Raw genomic sequence first — 24,090 nt, 5'->3', positions numbered from 1 at the left:
AGGAATCGGACGACCAGCTGCTCATGGTGATGCCGCGCCATGCTGACTCGGCGGCGCGCCAGGTGGAGGTGTCGGCGCGCCAGGTGGAGCAACAAAATACCTTTCAGGCTGGGCTTCTGGCAGTGCTAAGCGAGCTGATTAAATCCAACAGGCCTTCAATAAAAAAATTAAGAAATACTTGTCGTCGTTGATAAACTGTACAATGACTTGTTGGGAGGCGTGTGGTGCAGTGGTCTGGTGCGTTGGTGTTCGGATCAGGGGAGCACAGGTTCAAACCCCACTGCAGTCAGCATGCCGTTGTGTCCCTGGGCAAGACACTTCACCCCAAATTGCCTACACCTGGGACAGTTAATTTTGTATTATTGTGATTATATTTATATGCCACTGTTATTAATACTGACACTTCACTTTGCACTAAGGTGTGTCTGCTGCTGAGCCTACCTATTGTTATTATATTGTTATTATATATATATATATGTTTTGATACTACTGACACTTTATTTGATATTGAAAATGTTAACTTCTATTTACATGCATACGACACACCTGGGACAGCGTGATGCTGTTATTGATATTGTCTTGAGTGTGCAATAAAAGAGAACCTACATGGCGATTAAACAGAGCCTGTATCTTACATTTTTCATTACATTTCATGTAACTAAGCTTGCTTATTTCTCCTCTGACACTTTATCTTTACAGTGACCTGTGTAGCATCCTATACATCACATGTAAGTGATTATTCTGATACCATCATGTTTCATCGGTTATAAACTGGCGAAGCTTTATTTATTGTGGCTTTCAAAAAGATAATTTCATTGTATTTCAAAATGGCGTCCAACACAAGCACTATTTATTTATAGAAAGAGAAATGGTTAAGTTTGTTATTACCAGTGTTGTGAGTTCAATATTGTTAATTAATTATAGTAAGGGAACATCTTAGAAGTTAGTGTAGTGAGTTTCAGAGCAGTGTAATAATTATTTGACCTAAAACTAAATGTTTTTATAAACATGACATGGGGATTTGCTAACTTTTTATTTCCCCCATTTTACACGACACAAATGGAGGCCACTATGGGCCAAAACTAACACGTAGGTTTCTGTAGGGTTCATGGCAGACGGATGCAGTTGCTCTCAGGAGGATATATAATAAAGGTGTGTTAGCTGCTGAGCCTATTTAGTGTGCATACGACACACCTGGCACAGTTGATTCATTTCACACGTAGCGTAGCGCATGCATGTCGTCGTCCAATCCTTTTGTCAATCCTTCTTAACCGCCTTCGCTTCCGAATCAGCATTGCTATTGCATTTGACTGGTCGACGATCTGTATTTGTGTTTGCTTAAATAACTCAGACGAAGCTCATGTCTGAGGTCGGAAGGTAAACAGACGCCTCATATACAGCAAGTGGGCGCGGCGCGGGAGGTTTTTCTTCTTCTTTTTCTCTCGATTTTTTGGCGGATTGCAACTTTAAGGTGCATACCGCCACCTACTGTACTCGTCGTGAAGTTGTTTGCGGCCTGCCAGTAAACCCAAAGCAGAAGAAGAAGAAGTGACGTCAGCGGTTCATTTGCCTAACCCACCCCCAGGAACTCATTTTGGTGTGAACACGATCTGCTTTAGTTCATCAGAACTAAAAGAGCTCTCATGAACTAAAGTTCTCATGAACTATTGTGGGAAAAGTACTTGGTGTGAACGCGCCTTATGAGTCTGTTTAAAGATATAGATCTTCAGGAAACACGTTGTTTCCACATTCCGAGGGGACAAATATCCTGTGCGTAATTCCTCAAGGCTCCATCCTGGGGCCCCTTCTCTTTAACCTCTGCATACTTCCACTGGCTCAGATTATAGAACACTGCTTTTAATTAGATCAAATAATTACTCTCTGACATTTCAAACATTGCACTGTAACTTTTATTATTGCATTTCATCGCTGTCTTATTCTATTTTAGCTTGTTTATATTTATTTTATTCTCTTGGTTTTTTAATGACTGTTTTTTAAATGAATTTAAATGTCAATGTTTACAATGTTTTATAATGTGTTTCTGTTTCAATACATTTTAATGATCTTAATGTTTTCAATTTTTTTGTAAAGCACTTTGAATAGCCTTGTGTTGAAATGTGCTATATAAATAAACTTGCCTTCCCTTATTTAAAGGTGGGGTAGGTAAGTTTGAGAAACCAGCTCGAGATCGCTAGAATTTGAAAATACACAGCCGGAAAAAATCTGCCACTTCCTTACAGAGCCCCTCCTCCAACACACACGAACGCGCACATGACCAATGAGGGCACGAGATAAGTTTGTGCACAGATGGAAGGCTGACAGGCAGGTAGGCCATCCAGTTATTTTAGCCGGGCCGGCTAAAATGATTGGTCGTGCTTTTTACAGTACTACGGCTTCCACAGATGACATCTTTTTATGGATTTTTTGTCAAAGCACTTAAGATATTCATTGCTATCGGGATGTTAAGAGCATTCCATGGAATATAACAAAAAGTTTATCTCGAGCCGGTTTCTCAAACTTACCTACCCCACCTTTAACTAATAAAACCTCCTGAAATGGTAACATATTTTCGCGTATTCTCTCATTTTGTTCTTAGATTGGATGACAGTGATAAGGATCACAGCTACTTTGGAAGGAAGTACATTGGCGTGGGGACAGGGGGGACACTAGAGATCCACGGAGAAAAGAAGCTGTCGTGGACGTTCCTCAACAAGACTCTGCACCCTGGAGAGAGCAACCAGAACAACTACCTGTTCCAGAGAGGCTGGGGCAGCAGAGGCATCATCATCCATGTCATTGACCCTAAAAGCGGAGAGGTGCTGCACAATGACAGGTAATGGCCCCACTGAAGCAAAGGCTGGGTCTCGGCTTCCGAACAGCCATGAAATTCTTAATTAGAGCCGAAATGATTTTGTGGCTGACATTTCATAATCTGTCTAACCACAGGGTTGAAATGAAGGAGACAAATATTCCTTTAATGGCTCTGGCATTGTTTCATACAAGGATATTAAATGTAGAAATTGATGTCACCCTTAATATCCTTTTCACGCTTAATTAGCCATCACACATTTTACTTGCAATGGAGTTAAGATAAATTGTTATACAACTTTTATTGTAAATATAATGTTGTAATTTTCAGAGGAGGATGTAAGGCATTGGACAGGATCCAGTTTCCTCTAATTAACCACCATTAGACTTTGTCTGATTACAGCCATAAAATGCACTTAATATATGGTTATTAGAATACATTTAATATGCACACTGAGTCAACTGCAGTGGGAGAGAGGAAAACAATTCAATAGAAAAAAATGCTTTGAAGTGGTATATTGTTTTTATAATGGATTTTGGTTGTTCTACAAATATGTGATCTTGGTTTTCTGCTCTTGCGCTCATAGGAGGTTATTTAGCTTCCATAATTCATAAAGCTATGCTTGTCAGCGATGTCAAAGTAAAAGGCCCTGAATAATACTGTCTCTATCTGTTAGTTATTTTAAATAACATGCGGTCAATGCTCTTTCTATGGATATGGCACCTTCAATTTTAAACCCGATTATATTATTTGGAGCAGTTGTCTTTCATACTTGCATTATTGCAGTACCTGCAGTACCTTTAGGTTTGCATTTCACAGATTTAATGTTAGCACATTACGCTATGCTAGTAGTGTGCAGATTCTGCGAAGGAATGTGGAATTGCTGCCTCGTTTAATTTAAAGATTAGACTTAGTGTGGAAATAAATGAAATGTTCATTTTGACTTTTGAGGTTGGTGCACTACTTACAAGAGGTTCAAAGATGTACACATTCAAATGTGTTTATATTTTGTATTACTTTCCACCTCTATGCAAATTCGTGCCTATACTGCTTTTAGATTTTTTTGTAATACTTTTTGTTTCTTGACTTCTTGAGTATGTCCACAGACTACACTCACATTATATATCTTGTGTTTTCACATTGAGTATAAATAAAAGAATAATGAAATAAAATATATAAAAAAACCTGTTTTTTTTTAAAGATATTCTAAAATCTTATTGGTAACTTTGCTTTTAAATATTTATATATATTTGTATATCTTATCTGAAACATGGTATAACAGAACATTGTTTTGATTGCCCTTTAAAAATCTGAAGATGAGTGTGTGTTCAAGTCCTTTTTTACAGTTTACTGTCCTTAAACTATTTGACTTACAACACAAATTGAGCATTTAATATGTTAGAGGTTGAGTTGTTAATAATAACTTACATTGTTTGAAGACACAATCACAATTCTATTTGTTTCCTGTGTTCCTCTTTTACCCACCCCCCTCACTCCCACAGGTTTGACACGTATCGCAGTAAGGATGAGAGTCGGCGCCTTGCTAAGTATGTGGATGGTGTGGGGGCGGGGCTTATTCTGGCGTTGATGGTCAATGACGAGGGCTCCAACAACTTGGAGGACTCGGCCAAGAAGATCCTCTTCAGGCTGGGCAGCCAGCACATCAACACTCTGGGATTTCGGTGAGCTTTTAAAATATTATTTTTGAATTTTAGGACTTTAGCTTCTGGAGTATTGGGATGGAAATTGTTAAGGTTTTCTGAAACAAAGACAAAGGTAATGTTCACAGATAAAATATAGATTAATCACGATGACAAATGTTATCATTAATTGCTGAACATGACTATGAGCTCAACATCTCTGCTTGTCATTCTTATTCAGCTCACACCATGTCAGGAAAGAAAATGGCCCTTTTTTAAAGCTCCCAGCACTATATCTTCTGGAGCATTATTTTATTGATTGCTGAGAATTAATGAGAAAAGGTTACAACCTCCGGTGAGTCACAGTTTCTTTTTCTAATTAATCCCTGAAGCTTTCGGTACTTCATGGTTTTAGATTCACTATCTCAAATCTTCATCTCCTGAATTCCATAAAACAGCTCTACCATCAGTTTTACCTTAAAATGTGTACATTTAGTGTGATGATTATACAGGAGGCGTGTGGCGCAGTGGGTTAGTGCGTTGGTGTTCGGATCAGGGGAGCACACGTTCAAACCCCACTGCAGTCAGCATGTCGTTGTGTCCTTGAGACACTTCACCCCAAATTGCTCCAGTGGGGATTGTCCACAGTATTGAGTATGTAAGTCGCTTTGGATAAAAGCATCTAACAAGTAACATGTGATGTAATACAGTAATTGAGGTCGCAGTTAAAGGTGGTGTCGCACTGGACTCTGTTATTTATATATATAATTTAATATTTCCTATTTTTATACATGAAGGGACCAGACAATTAGAAACACCTCTCAATATAATGTAGTCCAATACAACGCCATCACTCAAGTAATCTACTGTAAGGTATTTTAATATTAAAGAGTCCCGATCATGCTTTATGGGGTGTTCCCTCTCCTGTAGTGTGTTCTATAGGTTTTTGTGCATGTAAATGGTCTGGGGAGAATTTCTCTCCCACACTTTTTTAAAGTCTAGCAAGTAGAAGTAGTGTAATTGCTGCCAGATAACAGTAGTGAAAGTAAAAGTGTATATTGCACAGTTATTACAGATTGTTGTACAGTAACATAGACAATAGTCACAATGGTGTGTCTATTGGCTAGCGCTCCAACACATTGTACATGATAGGCTAAGGGGGCGGGACATCTCTAAGTGGTTGACCAATCACAACAGAGCCGGCCAGCTAACCAATCAGAGCAGACTGGGCTCTGGTTTCAGACAGAGGGTGAAAAGAGGTGCTGCAGCACAGGCAGTATGAGAAAAATGTTATTTGTTTAATTAACACACAACCAAAACATTTGTATTTTATCCGCCTGGGAAACTGTGTGTGTTTGTGTGTGTGTTAGTATGCTAGGAATGCAAAGGGGAATGGAAACTGAATCATGCCGTGATAACAAAGCCCTGGAGATGTCTGACATACAGTACGGGTTAAGGATAAAAATGTGCAGACTTGTACGCTGACACATTCCTCAAAAAAGACTCGACTGTGCCCTCATGTTTTTTTTGTAATAAAGTGGTTGGATATACATCTTTGAATAGTCAACCACAAGGTTGCGTGCATCAGTTTTCTTTGCACAGTGAACTACAAGGACAGCGCCTTTGTTGTGGGTGAAGCTGGTGAATCTTAGCAATGTGTTAGCCTCCCAGCATTATTATGAAACGTGATGCTGCCCAAGAGACCACAGGAAACTCTGACAGGGTTTCAGAAACCACTTGAAGACAGAGCGTGAGTTAACATAAAGATTCCCTGTTTGAACTCCGTGGCTGTAGATGCTGCGGAGGACAGAGTAGAGGGATGGGGGGTCGGGGGGGGGGGGGGGGGGGGGGGGGGGACGGTGCTGAGGAGACACAGGGATTCCTGCCTAATGACTCCTGTCGCCTGCTCCTCACACTGCTGCCAAACAGGCCAGCACTGGTGTCATCATCAGAGAGAGGCTGTGTAATTTGCGGTGCACCCAGAGACATTTTAATAAGCTGGAATTTATGAGGCAGTGCAATACATTCTGAGTGATGTCATTCACATCTGTTTACTGTAGCTTCTGCACTGGGGCTGGTGGCAGCACGCAGAATTACAGCAACTGTTGGAATTCTGCTTTACTTATTTATAATATTGCAAATTCAATATAATAGAAACATAGAAAAATCCTGTTTTAATAGTGTAAACAGCACCCTACTGACTCACTGTACAAAAAGGCAGTAGCAAATTAACAATTCACAAGGTCTACTACAATATATAATATTATTCATCTCTCCTCTCTTCCTTCATTTACAGGCATCCTTGGACCTTTATAGTTACAAAAGGAGACCCTTCTTCTGTTGTCGAGGGTCACGCTTCCTATCAAGGTAAGAATACATTTTGTATGTATTGCTACTTACCTGATGTATCTAAAACTGCAAAAAAGGAAACATGTTCTAAGTGATGTCCTTGTGTGTGTGTGTGTGTGTGTGTGTGTGTGTGTGTGTGTGTGTGTGTGTGTGTGTGTGTGTGTGTGTGTGTGTGTGTGTGTGTGTGTGTGTGTGTGTGTGTGTGTGTGTGTGCGTGTGTGTGTGTGTGTGTGTGTGTGTATTATCAGGAACTAAGGCCTCCTCAGAGGCTCAGAGCGTTCGTGTATTTAAGTCGAGTTATGGGGAGCAGTTTACTATTACCACCAGAAGCCAGTGGGTGCAAGGTAAGTCTACACACACACACACACGCACACACACACACACACACACACACACACACACACACACACACACACACACACACATACACTCCAGGTGTCCTCCAATCAGTGACATGTGTGAGTTTGTCTCTCAGGGCCACAGTCAGTATGTCACATGCACCACAAAACAGAAACATGTGCTGATATCAAACACCCAGGAGTGATACTGTTCATTGTCTTTTACAGGGTTGGGATGGTTACCTGTGAAAATTGTAATCAATTACCTAATCTGAGTATCAAAATATGAAAGTAATGTAACCTGATTACTTTCCGTTACATTTGGATTACCTCAATATCAAATGCGATGCAAATAAATAAAAGAGAAGTGTATTATGTAAAACAACAGAACAATGTGACCTTAAAAAAAAGATATTTAGTATCAAATATACGCTAGGCCTACAGAATAATAAGGTTAACAAACGCTGTTTTAGTTTAATACATGAATATTAAATAATAAATAATAGTTAATAAAGCAGGTGTCGACCTACTGGTTCAAATTAAAAAATATATATGTTTAAAATAAAACAGACTGAAAATAGCCTGTAAATTAAAACTCTGCTCAAAAATTATTGGGGCAGTGTATGTCTAACTATAATAATAATATTGATCTTTATTTCCAATTGTATTGTATTTCAAAACATTGTAGGCTTATACTGCTAGTAATCCCCATTTTATAAAAAAATTACCAGTAATCTGATTACGCATTTAATTATGTAACTGTATCGTGATTACGTAATCCCATTACCTGTAATCCATTACTCCCCCAGTCATTTGTTGTCAGTGTGTGGTGGATGTGTCTCACAACATATGCCCCATGGGAGGATCACACAAATAATAATCAATCATCTGTAGCTTCCTTTCAGAGGTGGGGATTCAAATGCAGAATCTAAATAACTGTACGCAGACTCAGGAAAATAAAACCCTTGTTCCATCATCTCACTGGGGCTCTATACATTCTCACTGAGCAGTAGTTGATCACATTTGGTGATATCATCGGCAAATCATTTTCGCATCAATACGTCTACCTCACACCCCGCTATGCTGTTATTGACCCCTCCTTTACCAGCGGCTCAAAACTGATTCCAATTAGATTCTTCTCATCTCCCATCAGATAGCAGAGATTTAATGAAACTGCCAGTATGTAAATATGGGCACACATGGAGTGTGTCTGTGTGTGTGTGTGTGTGTGTGGGTGGGTGTGTGTGTGTGTGTGTGTGTGTGTGTGGGTGGTGTGTGTGTGTGTGTGTGTGTGTGTGGTGTGTGTGTGTGTGTGTGTGTGTGTGGGTGGGTGTGTGTGTGTGTGTGTGTGTGTGAACATCAGATTGAAATTCTAGCCCACAATCAAATGTGCATTCCCGGTGTGGCAGCAGACAGAGAGCATGATGGGAGGAGAGAGCCCTTCAATTACTGTGCTACAAATGCTCTCTGACAGCTACAATGGACTACAAGTCAGAGCCTCCACTCACATTAGTCTAATATGTTCCACTTCACTCTCTGACCACTGAAGTGGCAGCAGCGGTGGAATGTTACAAAGTACATTACTGTACTTGAACCATTTTAGGTACATGTACTTTACCTATTTTTATCTCATGCTACTTCATACTAAAAGTAAAAGTAGTACTCCAATTTCTTTCTTTTAACTCACTTTAGTTAATAGCTACTTTGTAGATGTATAATTATCCTGATTTAAAATATAAATCAACAAATCAATGAATGTGTGTAATGAGGGGTTAAGCTACCCAGCATTATTAAAAGTAATTTAAATAAAGGCCACATTTACCAAGTGCGGCATCAACATTAAAGAATCAATATTTTGAATGTAATAATTGAATATGTATGATTTTGAAAAGGGATAATCAATAAACTGCATAATCAATTTGTGCTTGAAATATTTGTGATGCCAACACTGTTACTGAAGAATGTGTGTGTGTGTGTGTGTGTGTGTGTGTGTGTGTGTGTGTGTGTGTGTGTGTGTGTGTGTGTGTGTGTGAGTGAGTGAGTGAGTGAGTGTGTGTGTGTGTGTGTGTGTGTGTGTGTGTGTGTGTGTGTGTGTGTGTGTGTGTGTGTGTGTGTGTGTGTGTTGTGTGTGTGTGTGTGTGTGTGTGTGTGTGTGTGTGTGTGTGTCACAGAGGCAGAGTGGACAGAGTGGTTTGACAGGGACGATGAGAGGGGATCTGGAGACTGGGAGAAAGTGTCCGACCTGCACGAGGCTTACCCAGACAAACTGTGCAGCAATCCTCTCGACATCCAGGTACATCTCTTACTACAAGTACATATACATGTGTGTGTAGCATTTTAAAATCAACTAACTGTGGGCCCTGCCTGCTCATATATTTGGGCCTGTTGGTAGTCTTAGCAAGGATGAGGTTCTAACCCTGACATTGACAAGGTAAAAAGATTGTTCAGCTGCAATAGAAGTCTGCTAGAATCAGGGCCGCCCCTCCCTACAGGCCGATCATGCAGGATGCGTGGGGCCTCACCTTGCGGAGGGGGCCTCATCTTGAGGAGGGTGCCTCAACTGAGCCGAAAATGTGGCTCATGCGGCAAAAAGTGTGGCGCGGCACGGTTTCGCCGCTGCGAGGCTCCACTAGCACCCCGTCCCCCCGTCCCCGTCGACGAAGACGCTCGTGAAACAGTGGGCCTCACCCTGGCTAGAATGTCTGTCACAAGCTGAAGAGGTTTTCACGTACTTCAGTTATTACCCTACTGGTGACTGTCTGAAGCTTCTACATGTCATAAAAACAGCGATTGCTAAAGGAACGCTGAACATTAGCTGCCTTTTGGTTAGCGGTGGTGCACAGCAGCGCAGCTGTGATGTCGTTCCTTCATAGCCTGACGTTAGCTTTTTAATCCTGGCGATTCAACTGTTAAAGAAAACGTGTTGAGTACAATAAAGGTATGTTTGCCACAAAGCTTATTTTCTGCAATAAACCGAGATCCAATGGGGAAATACCATTGCTTTTTGTCGGGGGACCCATTGCAATGCTAACATAATTATATATGCAGCCACTAAGGTAATAAAGTCTGCTATAAAGCAGGGATGGGACAAAGTCATTGCTTTATAAAGGACCATGTGAATCTGAGCTGACAGGAAATGCTCCGTTTTAGTTTAATACACAATTAAGCTCACACACTATTTTATGAACATATAGTTTCACCTGCTGAATTAACAGAACAAATGAAGCAAAGAAAGAGTGTGTGGGAGAGAAAACTCCCCCTGGATGGAACACAGGGATTTTAGCCTTTGCAGACCATTTACATGCGTACACCTATAGAGCACACTACAGGAGAGGGAAATCCCCAAAAGCACAATAGGGCCTCTTTAACTTGCTATGCCGAGGTAACAACAAGTGTGGTTTGACCTACGGCAAACACTGCACTTACTTATATATAATGAGTGGTGTATCTCATCAGTGTAGCAACAAGAAGCTCCAGCTCCTCCTGAGTCCGGTTCAGTTGGGTGTAGGTCTGTCCATCTGGTCAGCCGACCATCAGAGCCAGCCGCCATCCCTGTGCTGTTGGACACCATGGCAGGGTCCAGACCCAGGCTGGCACCATGGAGCAGCTGGCAGCCTGCATGGAGATAAGCAGCTGGGCCAGGTCTGCCCACACAGCCCCCCATCCCACACCATACCTTCAGGAAACTGTGCTGAGCTCCAGCTGCTGCTGCTTATGGCTGTGCAACAGTATAATAATACAAATGTATAATCCTCCCTATTCATTGACATGGGTGTGGCAGACATCACTTGTGTAATTTACTGTAATATATTTATTTACATTTTATATTTAATTTTGAGTTATTTAGACACAATTAACACTTATAGTTCCATGTCTTGTTACATAAGAATAGATCATATTTGTTAAGTGTTATTATGGGAGAATTATTATTCTTGTGGCCTTATTGGGCCCATATTGAGCAGAGCATATTAAGACCAAACCTCATGTACAACAACTTCCTTACTTGCAATAAATAAGCACTAATTGAGGAAAAACTCTCAACTAATGGCTTATTACTTGTAGAATATGGTCATGTAGAACAATGCATTAATAAGTGTTTTATAATGACTAATAAAGAGCCAATAAACGGCTAATAAGCATGTTAATGAACAACTAGTTGATGGTGAATTTGTGTACCTTAATATAAAGTGTTACCATAATTAATAATAATAAAAAAATAATAACATATTGCATCTAGCTGTTATCAATTTACCATGTTGCCTTTATGTTCTCTTTCTTGTTGGAATGTCCTTTTGTTTGTTTGATAAAAGAAAGAAAAAACATTGGCATAAAATCATTCACACCATCAAAAAATATTTCCCAAAATGCATTTTCCCAAACTTTTAGTGAGAGCTGCCAGCTCTGTGCATTTCATCATTTTTCCAGAGAGTCTGTTTTGCTCCGTCTGCAAGTTTTTACTTTCGATTTGCCTCTGTGGGATCTCTATTTTTATCAGCCAAGTTTTTTTGTTGCCTACTTCCCATATGTTATGTCTAGCAGTTCGGATTTGTTTTGGATGATCTGACCAAGAAAATGTGGAGAGGCCCAGCTCAGTGCCAGAGTGGGAACCTTGAGCTTTACTGTTGTTTTACTTTGTACTGTAAGGGTTCCACTGAAGGTCACACGAGTTCAACAGATCACAGGTGTACTCCTCTTTGTATCAGTATTGTATTGACAGTAGGTCATATGACTGGCAGTACAAACTTAGCCAACATACCTATTATGTAATAGCTCAATGTAGATGTGTGTGACAGCCGAATAGGTCTACATCAAGGAATGTGTTGCTTAACAATATTTTGTATAGTGCCATGCTGTATTTTGTAACATATCCATTTATGTAACACATGGATGACATTATACTGGGTTGCAATAAGGCCTCAGTTTTCCTGTAAAAGAGCAATTTTGAATTTGACTGTAAATTCACTAGTGGGAAAATGTTGTGCAAATTGGATTGGATATAGGACACTCATCCACATAATTATACAATTTTATGACAACAGGCCAGGTGTTGATAGACAACTTTGGGCTTGCTAGCTAATTTGACATATACAGTAGCAATCATGCCATGCTGTGCTCTGCACAAATGTTGGCTCCAGAACAAATTGAGCCGAGGAAAAACACAGTGTGTTCAGCACGGCTCTGTGCACAAGACAAGAGCAAACAGGCCATTAGCCAGCACCATACAAAACATTTCCACTGTGACTCACAGGCCAACAAAAACAAGCAAAAACCATTCAGACGTAACAGAAACACCACAGCATTCAACCTCAATTCACAAGATAAGGGTGCCAACATTGAGCAGGTTTTAATAAGCACTATACTGCCATATACTTTTTTTCATGTATTGTAGGATTAATTTAACAAAATGTTTCTTTAATTTTATATTCAAGGAACTGACCATTTTTTTGTCTTAATATTAACATTTTTTCAAATAGTGTTAAATGATATGCTATGTAAAAACAGGAAACATATAGACGGGAGGCGTGTGGCGCAGTGGATAGAGCCTTGGTGTTGGGATCAGGGGGTCACAGGTTCAAACCCCACTGCAGTCAGCATGTCGTTGTGTCCCTGAGACACTTCACCCCAAATTGCTCCTGTGGGGATTGCCCACAGTATTGAGTATGTAAGTCGCTTTGGATAAAAGCAAGTAACATGTGATGTGATGTAATGTAATATATCACAATACATACTAACACATAAAAAATGACAAAAAAGTTGGCCATTAAATCCCAGTACCTTGTAAGAAGTTTGAAATAATGACCAAATGTGAGTGAGGGCCAACTGGGCTTTGTGTTGCAATGTTGCAGAACTTCTGCCTGCAGGATTGAAAGTGATTCTTGTGTCCAGACATATGGATCGTGATCCCTAACCCTCAATGCTCGTCTTTGTGAAACTCCTGCTGTTGCCCAACAAATAAGCCTTACACTAGACAAATACCAGATGTCTGAAAAAAGATTTGTCCTGAAGCCAAGTGGCCAGACATCTCTCTGTCCTAGAGCTATAGACAAGTTTATTTCCCAACATTCTGAACTGTTCCTGTAATCTTAAGGAACACCTTCACTTACAATACCATTGGTGTGTCACATCATCTATTGTTTCGTGCCAGAAGTACCTATATTAATCTTTGGTTCATCTTTACTTTGTCCAGGCTGAGACTCATGATGGCATAGCGGCCAACCAAACGGGAGATGTGATCCACAAGAATGATAAGGACTACGGCTTCGTCTGCCTCAACAAGGACCAGACTCATGGCCTCTGTCACAACTACAGAGTCCGCTTCCTCTGTGGAAAACTGGGTACATTCATGACTTACTGTCTGTGTGTATGAGTACAGTTTGTGTCTGCATGAGCTTTTACACACATTTCCTGACATATAGGAGAAGTTAAACCTTGGTTCCTTTTAACACAGATTATGTTTCTTAGAAGTATAGCCTGGATATCAATCTTAACTCCTAACTCCTGACTCCTAGCTAATGCCGTTAGCTTGTCCATTCCATTAGCCAGTGATCTTACAATGCCCATGATGAGAGGGGGGAGACACGGCATCTCCTTTTCTCCATAAATCTGGACCCAGCTCTCCTCCTTCGTCTCTTTGCTATACCCAGCATCCTCTGTGTCCTTCTCCAGATTTCAGTGGGAATAGTCGTTGTACAGACTGCTAGCAGGCTTTAGCATGATTAGCTGTCCCTGGTGTAAACATGGCAGCCAGTGGCGTGACTGCACAACAACAGCATGAAAGTTTAATAAGTTACTTATAGAACTTATTAATAGAAAAATAACAAGTAAGCTAAAAGGAGAAAGTTAGAAGTTTAAAATAGTACAAATCTAGCAGGAACAACTGCAACAAGCTGCATTCATGGTTGGCGGGTGCACACTTTCTTTTAAAGAGAGCTTAAGCTGATCGACGTTTTATTAATATACAGACATGAACCCTCCAGAGAGTGTGTGGAGGCTGCTCTGGTTGCCACACAGCCTGATCAGAGTTCACAGGCACCGCTCCAAACCAACTGAGAGACCCGGCCTCTGTCTGGGCCAGATGCTTGTGTGTGTGTGTGTATGTGTGTGTTATGTGGAGAGTGCTGTGATCGTTCATGTCAATGAGTACAACACATTCATCACTCCACAATAACCCTGCACCACTACAGATGGACCAGATGACAGCTCCCCAAAAGAGAAGCCACAAATATCTCTGGCGCCCCCTGGATCAGGCCGGAAAATTCAATGAGTCACCTACTACTTCTAGGAAAAACATTGTTTGATTTTATACAGTTCTTTCTCGAAAGCCTGGCTTATCAAGATATCTTTGGCGATCTTGTTTTTTTCCATCTGTATAGTCCAACCCAGTCTCACGGCATTTCGTGTTATAGTCACGACATTTAATCTATTGATTCGTGTTCATCAACACGATTTCCCCCTTTTTTTCGTGTCACACAGAACGATTTTAAAAGCAATGTATTTCTATTGGTAGTGTGTTTCGTGCCTGCACCACGTCTTTTTGTCCGGTCGGGTCTTGGAAGACCAGAAGCTGTGTGGTTCATAAAAACATGTTCTTACTCAATATCAAGCCACGATTATTGTTTTTATTTTAAATCGTATAATGTCGGACTTGTTTTGCCGTCCGTGAGGAAAAGAAATGGGGCTCAGAGCCTCAGCATACTGAAATATTTATTTTTTAAATCTTTTTTTCCTTCTAATTTGTTATTCTTTTCTAAATAACACACTGTTATTTACTCAACAATAACACACCTTGTTTTAATTTATTTGTTTAATTCTATAATATCGGGCTTTTTTGCCGTCCGTCAGGAACTGAATTTCAAAATAAAGTCACCGGAAACAGACGTAGGCGATACACACCACACACCCACTGAACTGATTACCCAAGATCCTCAGCACTGGTTGAAGCTCGGTGATTGGATGTTTTAGCCGCAATGCACGTTGGGATATGGTGTTAATGCGATATGAAATAACTATCAACAGAATTGCGGTGCCAGGCAACAGCTTGGGGTGAAAACAATATTTCGGGTCTCGAAGTTTGCATAGTAATCTGCAGTTTATCCTTGTTAATTACACAACATTGGTTGGTTTAAATTGTGTGCAATGCTTTTGTGTTTTCCCCCTTCAATTCGGAGAATGAGTTTAGGATGGCCGTTCTAACAAATATTTCTACTGTACTGTAGATTTTCTAAAGTTTATTGACATATCATATACACAACTACGGTGTAGTTATGCAATGAATGAAAAACTTTCTACATACATCTTATAAGAGTATAATGAATATGTATAATATCAGTTAAAATAAGTGCTTCAACATAGTTAAAGGGGACCTATCATGCAAAATGCACTTTTGCACGTCTTTTATACATGAATATGTGTCCCCGGTGTTCCAGGGAACTCACCAAGTGTCAGAAAACACAACCCTCTCTATTTTCCTCCATACCCAAATCTCTAAAAAAAGGGGCTGCAACGGATCTGATAAAAACTGATCCAGATTTGAACACTGTCCTGACGTCAGGACAGTGGCGCTACGGCTATTGGGCCAACTCCACCAATCAGGAGGAGACAGCCACGGCCATTGCCGTTCAAAAGCGCTGGAGACGCTGTAGTACATATGCCAGGTCTGTAGATGGTGCTGTTCTCACTGAATCTGCCCTTGCAAAAACAGAGCTAAACATTTTCAAATTGAGCGAAATGAGGCATGGCTAAAATGCATGATCTGTTTGGTATTTTGAAAAAGAAAAAGTATAAATATGCCTTATATAGGTATGGTCCTACACTATATTATTCAAATATAGCATGATAGGTCCACTTTAACATTGCAGGAAAGCAATATATTAGACGTTAAGTAGTTTGTCAGGCTTAATATTTATCTGTTGATACCCCCAAAGCTTTTTTCTTATTTAAAAGAAGACCTTAACCTAAAGTATTCTTTAATGTTTAAATAAAGGTTAATTCGTTTTTCTGTTTTGCACATCCTCCTATATAATATATTTGTACATCCGGCACTAAACTGTTTTATTGTAGAGATCACTTACAGTATCTTCTTGATTTTTTATATTCTATATTTCTATCATTGACCTTCTACTTTCCCCATATTTTGTATTTACTCTTAATATTTTTTTCATCAAATATAACATATTCAACAAAAAAAATCAATAACGTGCTTTAACCACTAGGCGGTGCGGGTTAAAAAACGGTCAAGTTTAAAGTGTTAACACAACAAATTATACTTTTTATTATTAGTGTAGGACACTTATAATAAAAACATCTGAAGATGTGTAGTTTTATTCATGTTTTCACATAATTTTACAGGATATTGCTATATTATTTGACATGTTTTACTTCTACATATTAATATCTGATTTATAAAACATCATAGACAGAAAGGTATATTCGTCATTTAATAGTAAGCTATTGAAATTCTGATTCCATAGATGTGTCTCCCATCACCCAAATCCCCTGACTATTCTCTCAACTCAGTATTTACATTCTTATATTCAAAGAAAATCAATAATGTCTTTCTTTAATGACAAGTCCCTTTCTATCAGCTGTGCACCGTTATAGTGTAAATATAACCTATCTACCAATTGGATCAAATATAAAAGTCAGCCGAATTAGTATTGATACTGCAAGGAGACGTATTTTGTGAAGAGAAATGTAAGATGTTGTTTAATTGCTGATATATTTATGATCCACGTCACGTATTCAGTTTTGGCGCCAGTTGTTCCTGTTTGTCTAGAAGTCTTCTCATCAGGGCTCTATAAATAAAGAACTACGGCAGATGTGTAATATTTAATGCAGCCGAACCGTGTATTACAATGCCGTTATGTGATGACTTCCAAAGAGAAAAGCAAGAACACTCGGAATAAAGTATTATTTTCTTCTTTTTTTTTTTAAATGTTTTCGGATTTCATATCGCATAAACACCATATCCCAACGTGCATTGCGGCTAAAACATACAATCACTGAGCTTCAACCATAGCTGAGGATCTTGGGTAATCAGTTCAGTGTTCAGTGTGTATCGCCTACGTCTGTTTCCGGTGACTTTATTTTGAAATTCAGTTCCTGACGGACGGCAAAAAAGCCCGATATCATAGAATTAAACAAATAAATAAAAACAAGGATAATTGTGTGTTATTGTTGAGTAAATAACAGTGTGTTATTTAGAAAAGAATAACAAATTAGAAGGAAAAAAAGATTTAAAAAATACAGATGTCAGTATCCTGAGGCTCTGAGCCACATTTCTTTTCCTCGCGGACGGCAAAAAAAGTCAGACATTATACTATTTAAAATAAAAACAATAATCGTGGCTTGATATTGAGTAAGAACATGTTTTTATGAACCACACAGCTTCTGGTCTTCCAAGACCCGACCGGACAAAAAGACGTGGTGCAGGCACAAAACACACTACCAATAGAAATACATTGCTTTTAAAATCGTTCTGTGTGACACGAAAAAAAGGGGAAAATCGTGTTGGTGAACACGAATCAATAGATTACATGTCGTGACTATAACATGAAATGCCAGGAGACTGGGTTGTATAGTCAGATATCCTTTCACTTGGCTCAGCAGCTCTTTTTGGGAAGTATCTTGGGTGGTGTCCATGATAACAGACATAACAGAACCTTTCAGTCGCTCAGTTCTTTCAGACCGGATTGTAAAAGGAGTTTTACTATACTGAGTAAGTGCCAAATAGTGGGCGACTACAGGATCTCACTATGTCCTCTAAAGGTCAAGATGCAGGTGGCCGGAGCAAATGTCACGTTGGAATTGGAAGCGTTCTTTGTATCCCTCTGCATGTTTGCATCAATTCTCCCGTTCCTTTTCAGCTGTTCACTTATAACACTGTCCCCGCTGACCTTACAAATGTAGTCAGTTTAGCAGTCAATCCTGCCCCGCTTGAACCTTGTTTTTTTCTAGTTCCACTTTTTTAGTTTGGGCTTGTTGCTGCTTACTTATTGTACCTTTGGTTAACACATTGTGGGCAGAATGATGGTGCTTCTTTATGTGACTACTGGATTTCTAGTCAAAGTACAGGAATAGTTAATTCGTCTTATTTTTTGGGCCACCATATATATAGTTTATAGATGAGGTGAGTAAAAGGCCGATTTTACACGGTGACTGCGCCCCAATATATATGCTGCCAGCCTCTACCAAGTGTGCTTTTCAGTAGTCCAGGAGTACTCATTTTATTGACGCCTGATTGACAGCAGCTAAGTGCTGTGTCAGCAGTGAGGAGATGTATATGCATGTGGAATGAGCCATGGACTTTGAGATGGGATTCAATCTTTTAATATGGACTGGTGTTGCTGTGTGTGTCTGTGTAGGCTGTGTGTATTTAGCAGTGTGTGTGTGTGTCAGCTGGGTTGTGTGTCTCTAACTCTCACTGTCTCCCCTGCAGTTCGTCCTCAGGCCTCCGTCTCCATCGACATGTTGTCCAACAGCAGTATCCTGGAGCTGGGGGACGAAGCACAGGGCTGGAGGTCCGGGGACCGGGTGGTGGTCGCCAGCACAGACTACTCCATGCACCAGGCGGAGGAGTTCAGCCTGATGCCCTGCTCCACCTGCACATCCAGCCAGGTCAAGGTCCAAGGTAAGAGAACCAGCAATATGTGAGAATACAGGGCTGATCCTGGATCTGCCATCAGAGCTGTATGCCAACTAGACCTGTCAGGAAAAGGCTATATGTTTGTTTCATTCATACACAAGCAGATATAACAACAAGGGGGTTTCATGTTAATTAGTTAGTTGGGTCACATGGATATCGGCGGCACTCTTAGTGAATATAATCAGGTGTTTACCTGTGTGAGGTTTGTGTGGAAGAGAGCGGAGAGTATTGCTGTATATGATATACGTATATATATATATATATATATAAAAGGCAGTGGCGAACCGTGTCTATCACAACTGGACCTTCTGTAGACACACACACACCCCCCGCCGCCGTCAGTTTTTCATTTCATTTCAAGCCTTTATTTATCCAGGTGTATCCCATTGAGATCATTGATCTCTTTTTCAAGGGAGACCTGCTCAAGTAGGTTCCACATGAAACATTAAAACATAAACAGAACAACAAAAGGACATCATACATTAGCATTACAGGGATTACAATTTACATAACTATCCACATGCACAGGTACCAACAGCTTCCGATTCAGTAGCATCCAACCGAGCTTTAAAAGCATTTAGTGGCACCAGATTGCTCAGTTTCCATTTCAATTGCAGACTATTCCAGGACAGTGGAGCTGCGCATCTAAATGCTATCTTCCCTAAGACAGTCCTAGCAGTTGGCACATTTAATAAAACCACAGCATGCGATCTCAGGCAGTAGCCACTTACAATTCGTCAGTGCAACGGCCAGGGCATTCTATCAAGGATATAGAATACCTTGGTTGAAGGATACTCTACCCAGAGACCTAGAAAAATATCTGATTGGTTGCATTTATTTTCTAACACAAAACCGCGTAGTGCATGGTCCGAGAAGGACAAACAAATCAACGTAACACTGTAATATTACAGATCAACAACACAGATACGATTAAAATTTTAAAAAAAATTAAATAAAAACCGGCTGTGGAAAAAAACCAATTTGTACATGTTTGATTGCAAGGCACACAGTACATTTCTCTGAGTAAAATTTACTCAAATTGAAGAAAATTTGACTCTAAAAATATAACATTTGGTCCCAACCTATATAGAGTAAAATGTACTCTTTGTTCAGAGTTGTATTTTTAGAGTTCATTTTACTCTATTATGTGCTTAGATTTGACTCTGCTTAATGGTTATTTACTCTATGTAGTGTATATTAAAAACAACTCTACTGCCATTTTACTCATAATAGAAGGTCATTTTACTCCCAATCGAACGTCATTTCACTCCAACTAGAAGGTCATTTTACTCCCAATAGAAGGTCATTTTACTCAGAATAGAATAAATGAACCATAATGATCTTTACAATAAAAAAGGTCAATAAACCAAAGTGCTTAAGGAACATGAGTGGGCGTGTGTGAAGCTGACCATTGAGCGGCCCGACCAAGCAAGGAGGCAGAGGCAGAGAGTTCAAATACAACCCGGTGTGGGCATTTATTCCTCTTTGTGGTACAGGATACACAGCCTCAATATGACTGTCTCACGTGAACACAGTCACCAGCCACCAGGATCTCACACACACACTAACAGGAAAACAGAACCTAAATACACACAGGACTAATCAAACCAACAAGACACAGGTGAGGAGGGAGGAGAAACACAGGGCACCAGGTGAACGCAATCACCAGCAACAGACAAGACGGGAGGGGGAACACTTTTCAAACTAAAACAGGAAACAGAGACAGACAAACTAAAACATAGACAGATCGTGACAAATATATGCATAAATGACATAGATTCACATGCTTCCTGTGCAATGTTTTAGCGTGGAACAAATGAATATACTTCGCCAATAATGAAGCTATATAATCCGTAACGGAGACCGAGATCTATGGCCCCAGAGATCACCTCCGTTACAGCGTGGTCATGGTTTAACTCCAATAGAACTGACTCTGCATTTTTGATCGCACTCTAGAAGCTATGAGTAATAAATACACTCCAAAATGATTAAATATCACTATTTCAGAGCAAAATAGTAATTACTCTGGAAAAAATACTCACCAATATTTCCTGTGTATGTCTCTACAGTGAGCTGTAAGGACATCTCAGGTCACTGGTGAGGTTTTCTTACAAAACCCTTGAGAAGTTCAGGCAACAATATTCGCAAACACACATTTTGACTTAATTTTAAGGAGAGTAAATTGAAATGTCAAGAAACGTCAACTTTATGGCACAAAAAAACACTTTGATGCAAAGTGCGCCACAAGGTTGAAGAAAACAAGAAACAAGCTCGACTAATGAAAAAACACCAAGTACATAAACAAGCAGTACATCACTCACAAACTGTGTCTTGAATTAATTTCTGAAAATGGCAAAGCACTCTGGTAACCTTTTACCCAGAGCTGGTTTCAAAAGCAGTTGAGATGCTGGAATAATAAAAGCTTAATCTCACTTAGTGTGTGCCTGGGTTTACTGTCATCAGAGCGAGTAGAGCACTAGCACAGAGACAGAGTTAAGGCTCCATCAAAAGAACCGGGGCTTTCTCATGAAGTGATTCTCTTTACATCATTACGATAACAAGCCTGCATCAAATGTACAATTCTTACGATTTCAACTTATCATAATTTTTTTTCCCAATTTATAATTATTTTCTATTTAGTCGTTTTAATGGTCATTGACAGAGTGCAGGATTCCTGAGAAACAATGCATGCAGGTACTGTAAGCCATACAGAAGACACAGCTTCAGTGCACAGACGTCATGGTCCTGATCTGATCCTGGATCAGGAGTCACGGTCTGGTTCCAGTAGTTTGCAGGTTGGAGAAGAAAATGCAAAGGATACATTTATTTTCATTTATTTTTAACAGATCTTAGTTCAAGTGTTGAAGACAGGAAGAGTCCTCTTGCTGGGGACTGAGATGAACTACTGTCATCATAAAAATAAAAGACATTTCAAACAATTCTTTGTTATGAACACTGAACAAACACTTTCCCTGAAGGCAACAGCTCGCAATAGGCTATACAAGTGAAAAGCATCTCTTATGCTATGAAATCAAATGTACCACTTCTCTTTTGTCCCGGTAAGTGGCATGTCTGGGTGATGCTGGATGTGTTTCCATTCACATCCTCCACAGCATTAGAAACACGGACACACCGCCTCGTCTCAAACACAACTCTCTCTGATGCAGTTTGGCAAACTACAGCACATGTTTATTTTATTTGTAGAGCTCAGACTATCAGCAAGTCATACTCTTCTGGAAGCAGAAACAATAATGATATAATATTCCAAACTGTCCTGTCTTATCCATCAAGAAATTGAAAAATGTTATAAGAACATTTCTGAAAAACAGAAATCAAAAAAACTCATCACTTAAATTCTGCATTGCTGTTGCAATCTGGACCGAGCCACTGGAAAGAAGGACCTCTGATGAAGTGAAGCAGATTGATCACTTTATCAATCTCAGTTTTTCACTCTGGTGTTATTTTACAATTACAATCATAGGCCCGAAATACACACATGCAAAAACACTAATGGAGAGGTGTCATAGCAACGGGGCAGGTGGGGGTTAGGTGCCTTGCTCCAGGACTCCTTGGCAGTGTCCAGGAGGCGAACTGGCACGTCTCCAACTACCAGTCCACACTGTTTTATCCCATCTGGACTTGAACCAGCAACCCTTTGGTTCCCAACTCCCTACAGTCTGACTTCTGGAATCGACGGCAATCAAACCCGTGCCGCGGCGGTGAGAGCAACGAATCCTAATCACACTAAAAACTGAATCGTTGATTTTAATCCCATTTATTATTTCAACAAATTCAACCTAAGTTAAAAACAATAATATTAATATTGAACCTAATATTTGTTATTTAAACTTATTATTATTGCTTTCAAATAACCTAATACAGTAATGTAAAATCTGTTGATATGATACATTTAATTCAAGTCAACATTTTCAGTGCACCAGACCACCAGGGAAGATACCTCTCTTTCTATTTTAACATTTGTATCATTTCTTTCTGTAGTTTTGTGCCATCTCGGGGAAATGGCTTTAAAAAAATCTAGTCACTCAAAAAGAACAGAATTAAATATGACCTCGGTCACAGAAGATAACAGACTTTTAAATAGATTTATTTTTCAGTGAGGCATTATTTGCAGCAGAGCACTCACTTTCAGTTTGACCAATGACCAGTGCTAAGAAAATAAGAGCCTTTTCCCTCTTACTATAACTTCACGGTGCATTTTGATGTGAACATTTTTCCCGGTCAGCTCCAACAGCAACATTGAGGAATATCACATATGCTCCACCAGTTAAATGAAAACACATCCAATATGATAACACTTCAAGATGTGCCAATCACTGGGACAAGGACACAGAAACCTGTATTATGTGTTTCCACTTTCATAGCATGAGATGCTATTCAGAGCCTATTGTGACCTGTTCCCTTCAGGAGAGTGTTTGTTCAGTGTAATACAAACTTATCTTATATTATATATAGAAAACTGTTTAGCATAGTGACCGGTGGGCAAAATGCTGCTATTGTCCACTACAAAAAGACATTTTCTGTCTTTGACACTTGCACTAGTGTCTGTTCAAAATAAAATAAAGAAATGTATCCTTGTGCTTTTTCCAATGCACCAAACCATGACTCCTGTAAACCGTTGCACCCATAATGCACTGCTTCAGGTGCGTTTGCAGCACCCAGCAGTCACTATAACACTTTTGAGTGGACATGTGTTTTTCTTTAACTGCATTTGCAACATACCAAACATTCATGCTGTGAATTTTTATTTGAGAACCTCTTAGGATCAGACCTTGGCTTTTATAATAACTGGCTTTATTACTATCTTTGCTGACATTTTTTCAGGATGAGATAATCTTTATTTATTGAATACAGAATGTGTTTCTTTTTAAGATACAGCCTACAGTTATTTGGAATGGAATTCCTGTTTAACTATGGCATTAAAAAAATCTGCCCAAACAGATTAACATCACACACTGAAACCATCTTTATTCCTAGTGGTTGAGACAGCCCAGAGCTGTGCTGGAGTCAGGGAGGTGTTTGGGCTAACTCAGTGCCAAGGTAAAGTCTCAGCCCGCATCCTGCAGAACGGTGTGATCCTGACTGAGCCCATTCACGCTGACACAAACACGCACATACACACAAACACACACATACACACTCTCTCACACACACACACACACACACACACACACACACACACACACACACACACACACACACACACACACACACACTCACACACACACACACACACACACACACACACACACACACACACACATACACACACACACACACACACACACACAC

At 39.8% G+C, this 24,090-nt stretch overlaps 1 protein-coding gene across 1 annotated transcript in view; it reads left to right on the top strand.

The window, feature by feature from the left end:
* cemip (cell migration inducing hyaluronidase 1) overlaps positions 1–24,090 on the top strand; it is a 200,242-nt gene that overhangs the window by 118,124 nt on the left and 58,028 nt on the right. The window contains exons 5-11 of the mRNA XM_034127484.1: positions 2,597–2,833; positions 4,312–4,491; positions 6,746–6,816; positions 7,047–7,142; positions 9,308–9,429; positions 13,324–13,471; positions 18,574–18,765. Of these exons, the coding sequence (XP_033983375.1) occupies positions 2,597–2,833; positions 4,312–4,491; positions 6,746–6,816; positions 7,047–7,142; positions 9,308–9,429; positions 13,324–13,471; positions 18,574–18,765 (1,046 nt within the window). The remainder of the gene's footprint in view (positions 1–2,596; positions 2,834–4,311; positions 4,492–6,745; positions 6,817–7,046; positions 7,143–9,307; positions 9,430–13,323; positions 13,472–18,573; positions 18,766–24,090) is intronic.

The sequence above is a fragment of the Trematomus bernacchii genome, unplaced genomic scaffold (genome assembly GCF_902827165.1).
Source record: "Trematomus bernacchii unplaced genomic scaffold, fTreBer1.1, whole genome shotgun sequence".
Lineage (NCBI taxonomy): Eukaryota > Metazoa > Chordata > Actinopteri > Perciformes > Nototheniidae > Trematomus > Trematomus bernacchii.
Note: the sequence above shows the minus strand (reverse complement) of the source record. Positions and strands in the feature narration are given on the sequence as shown.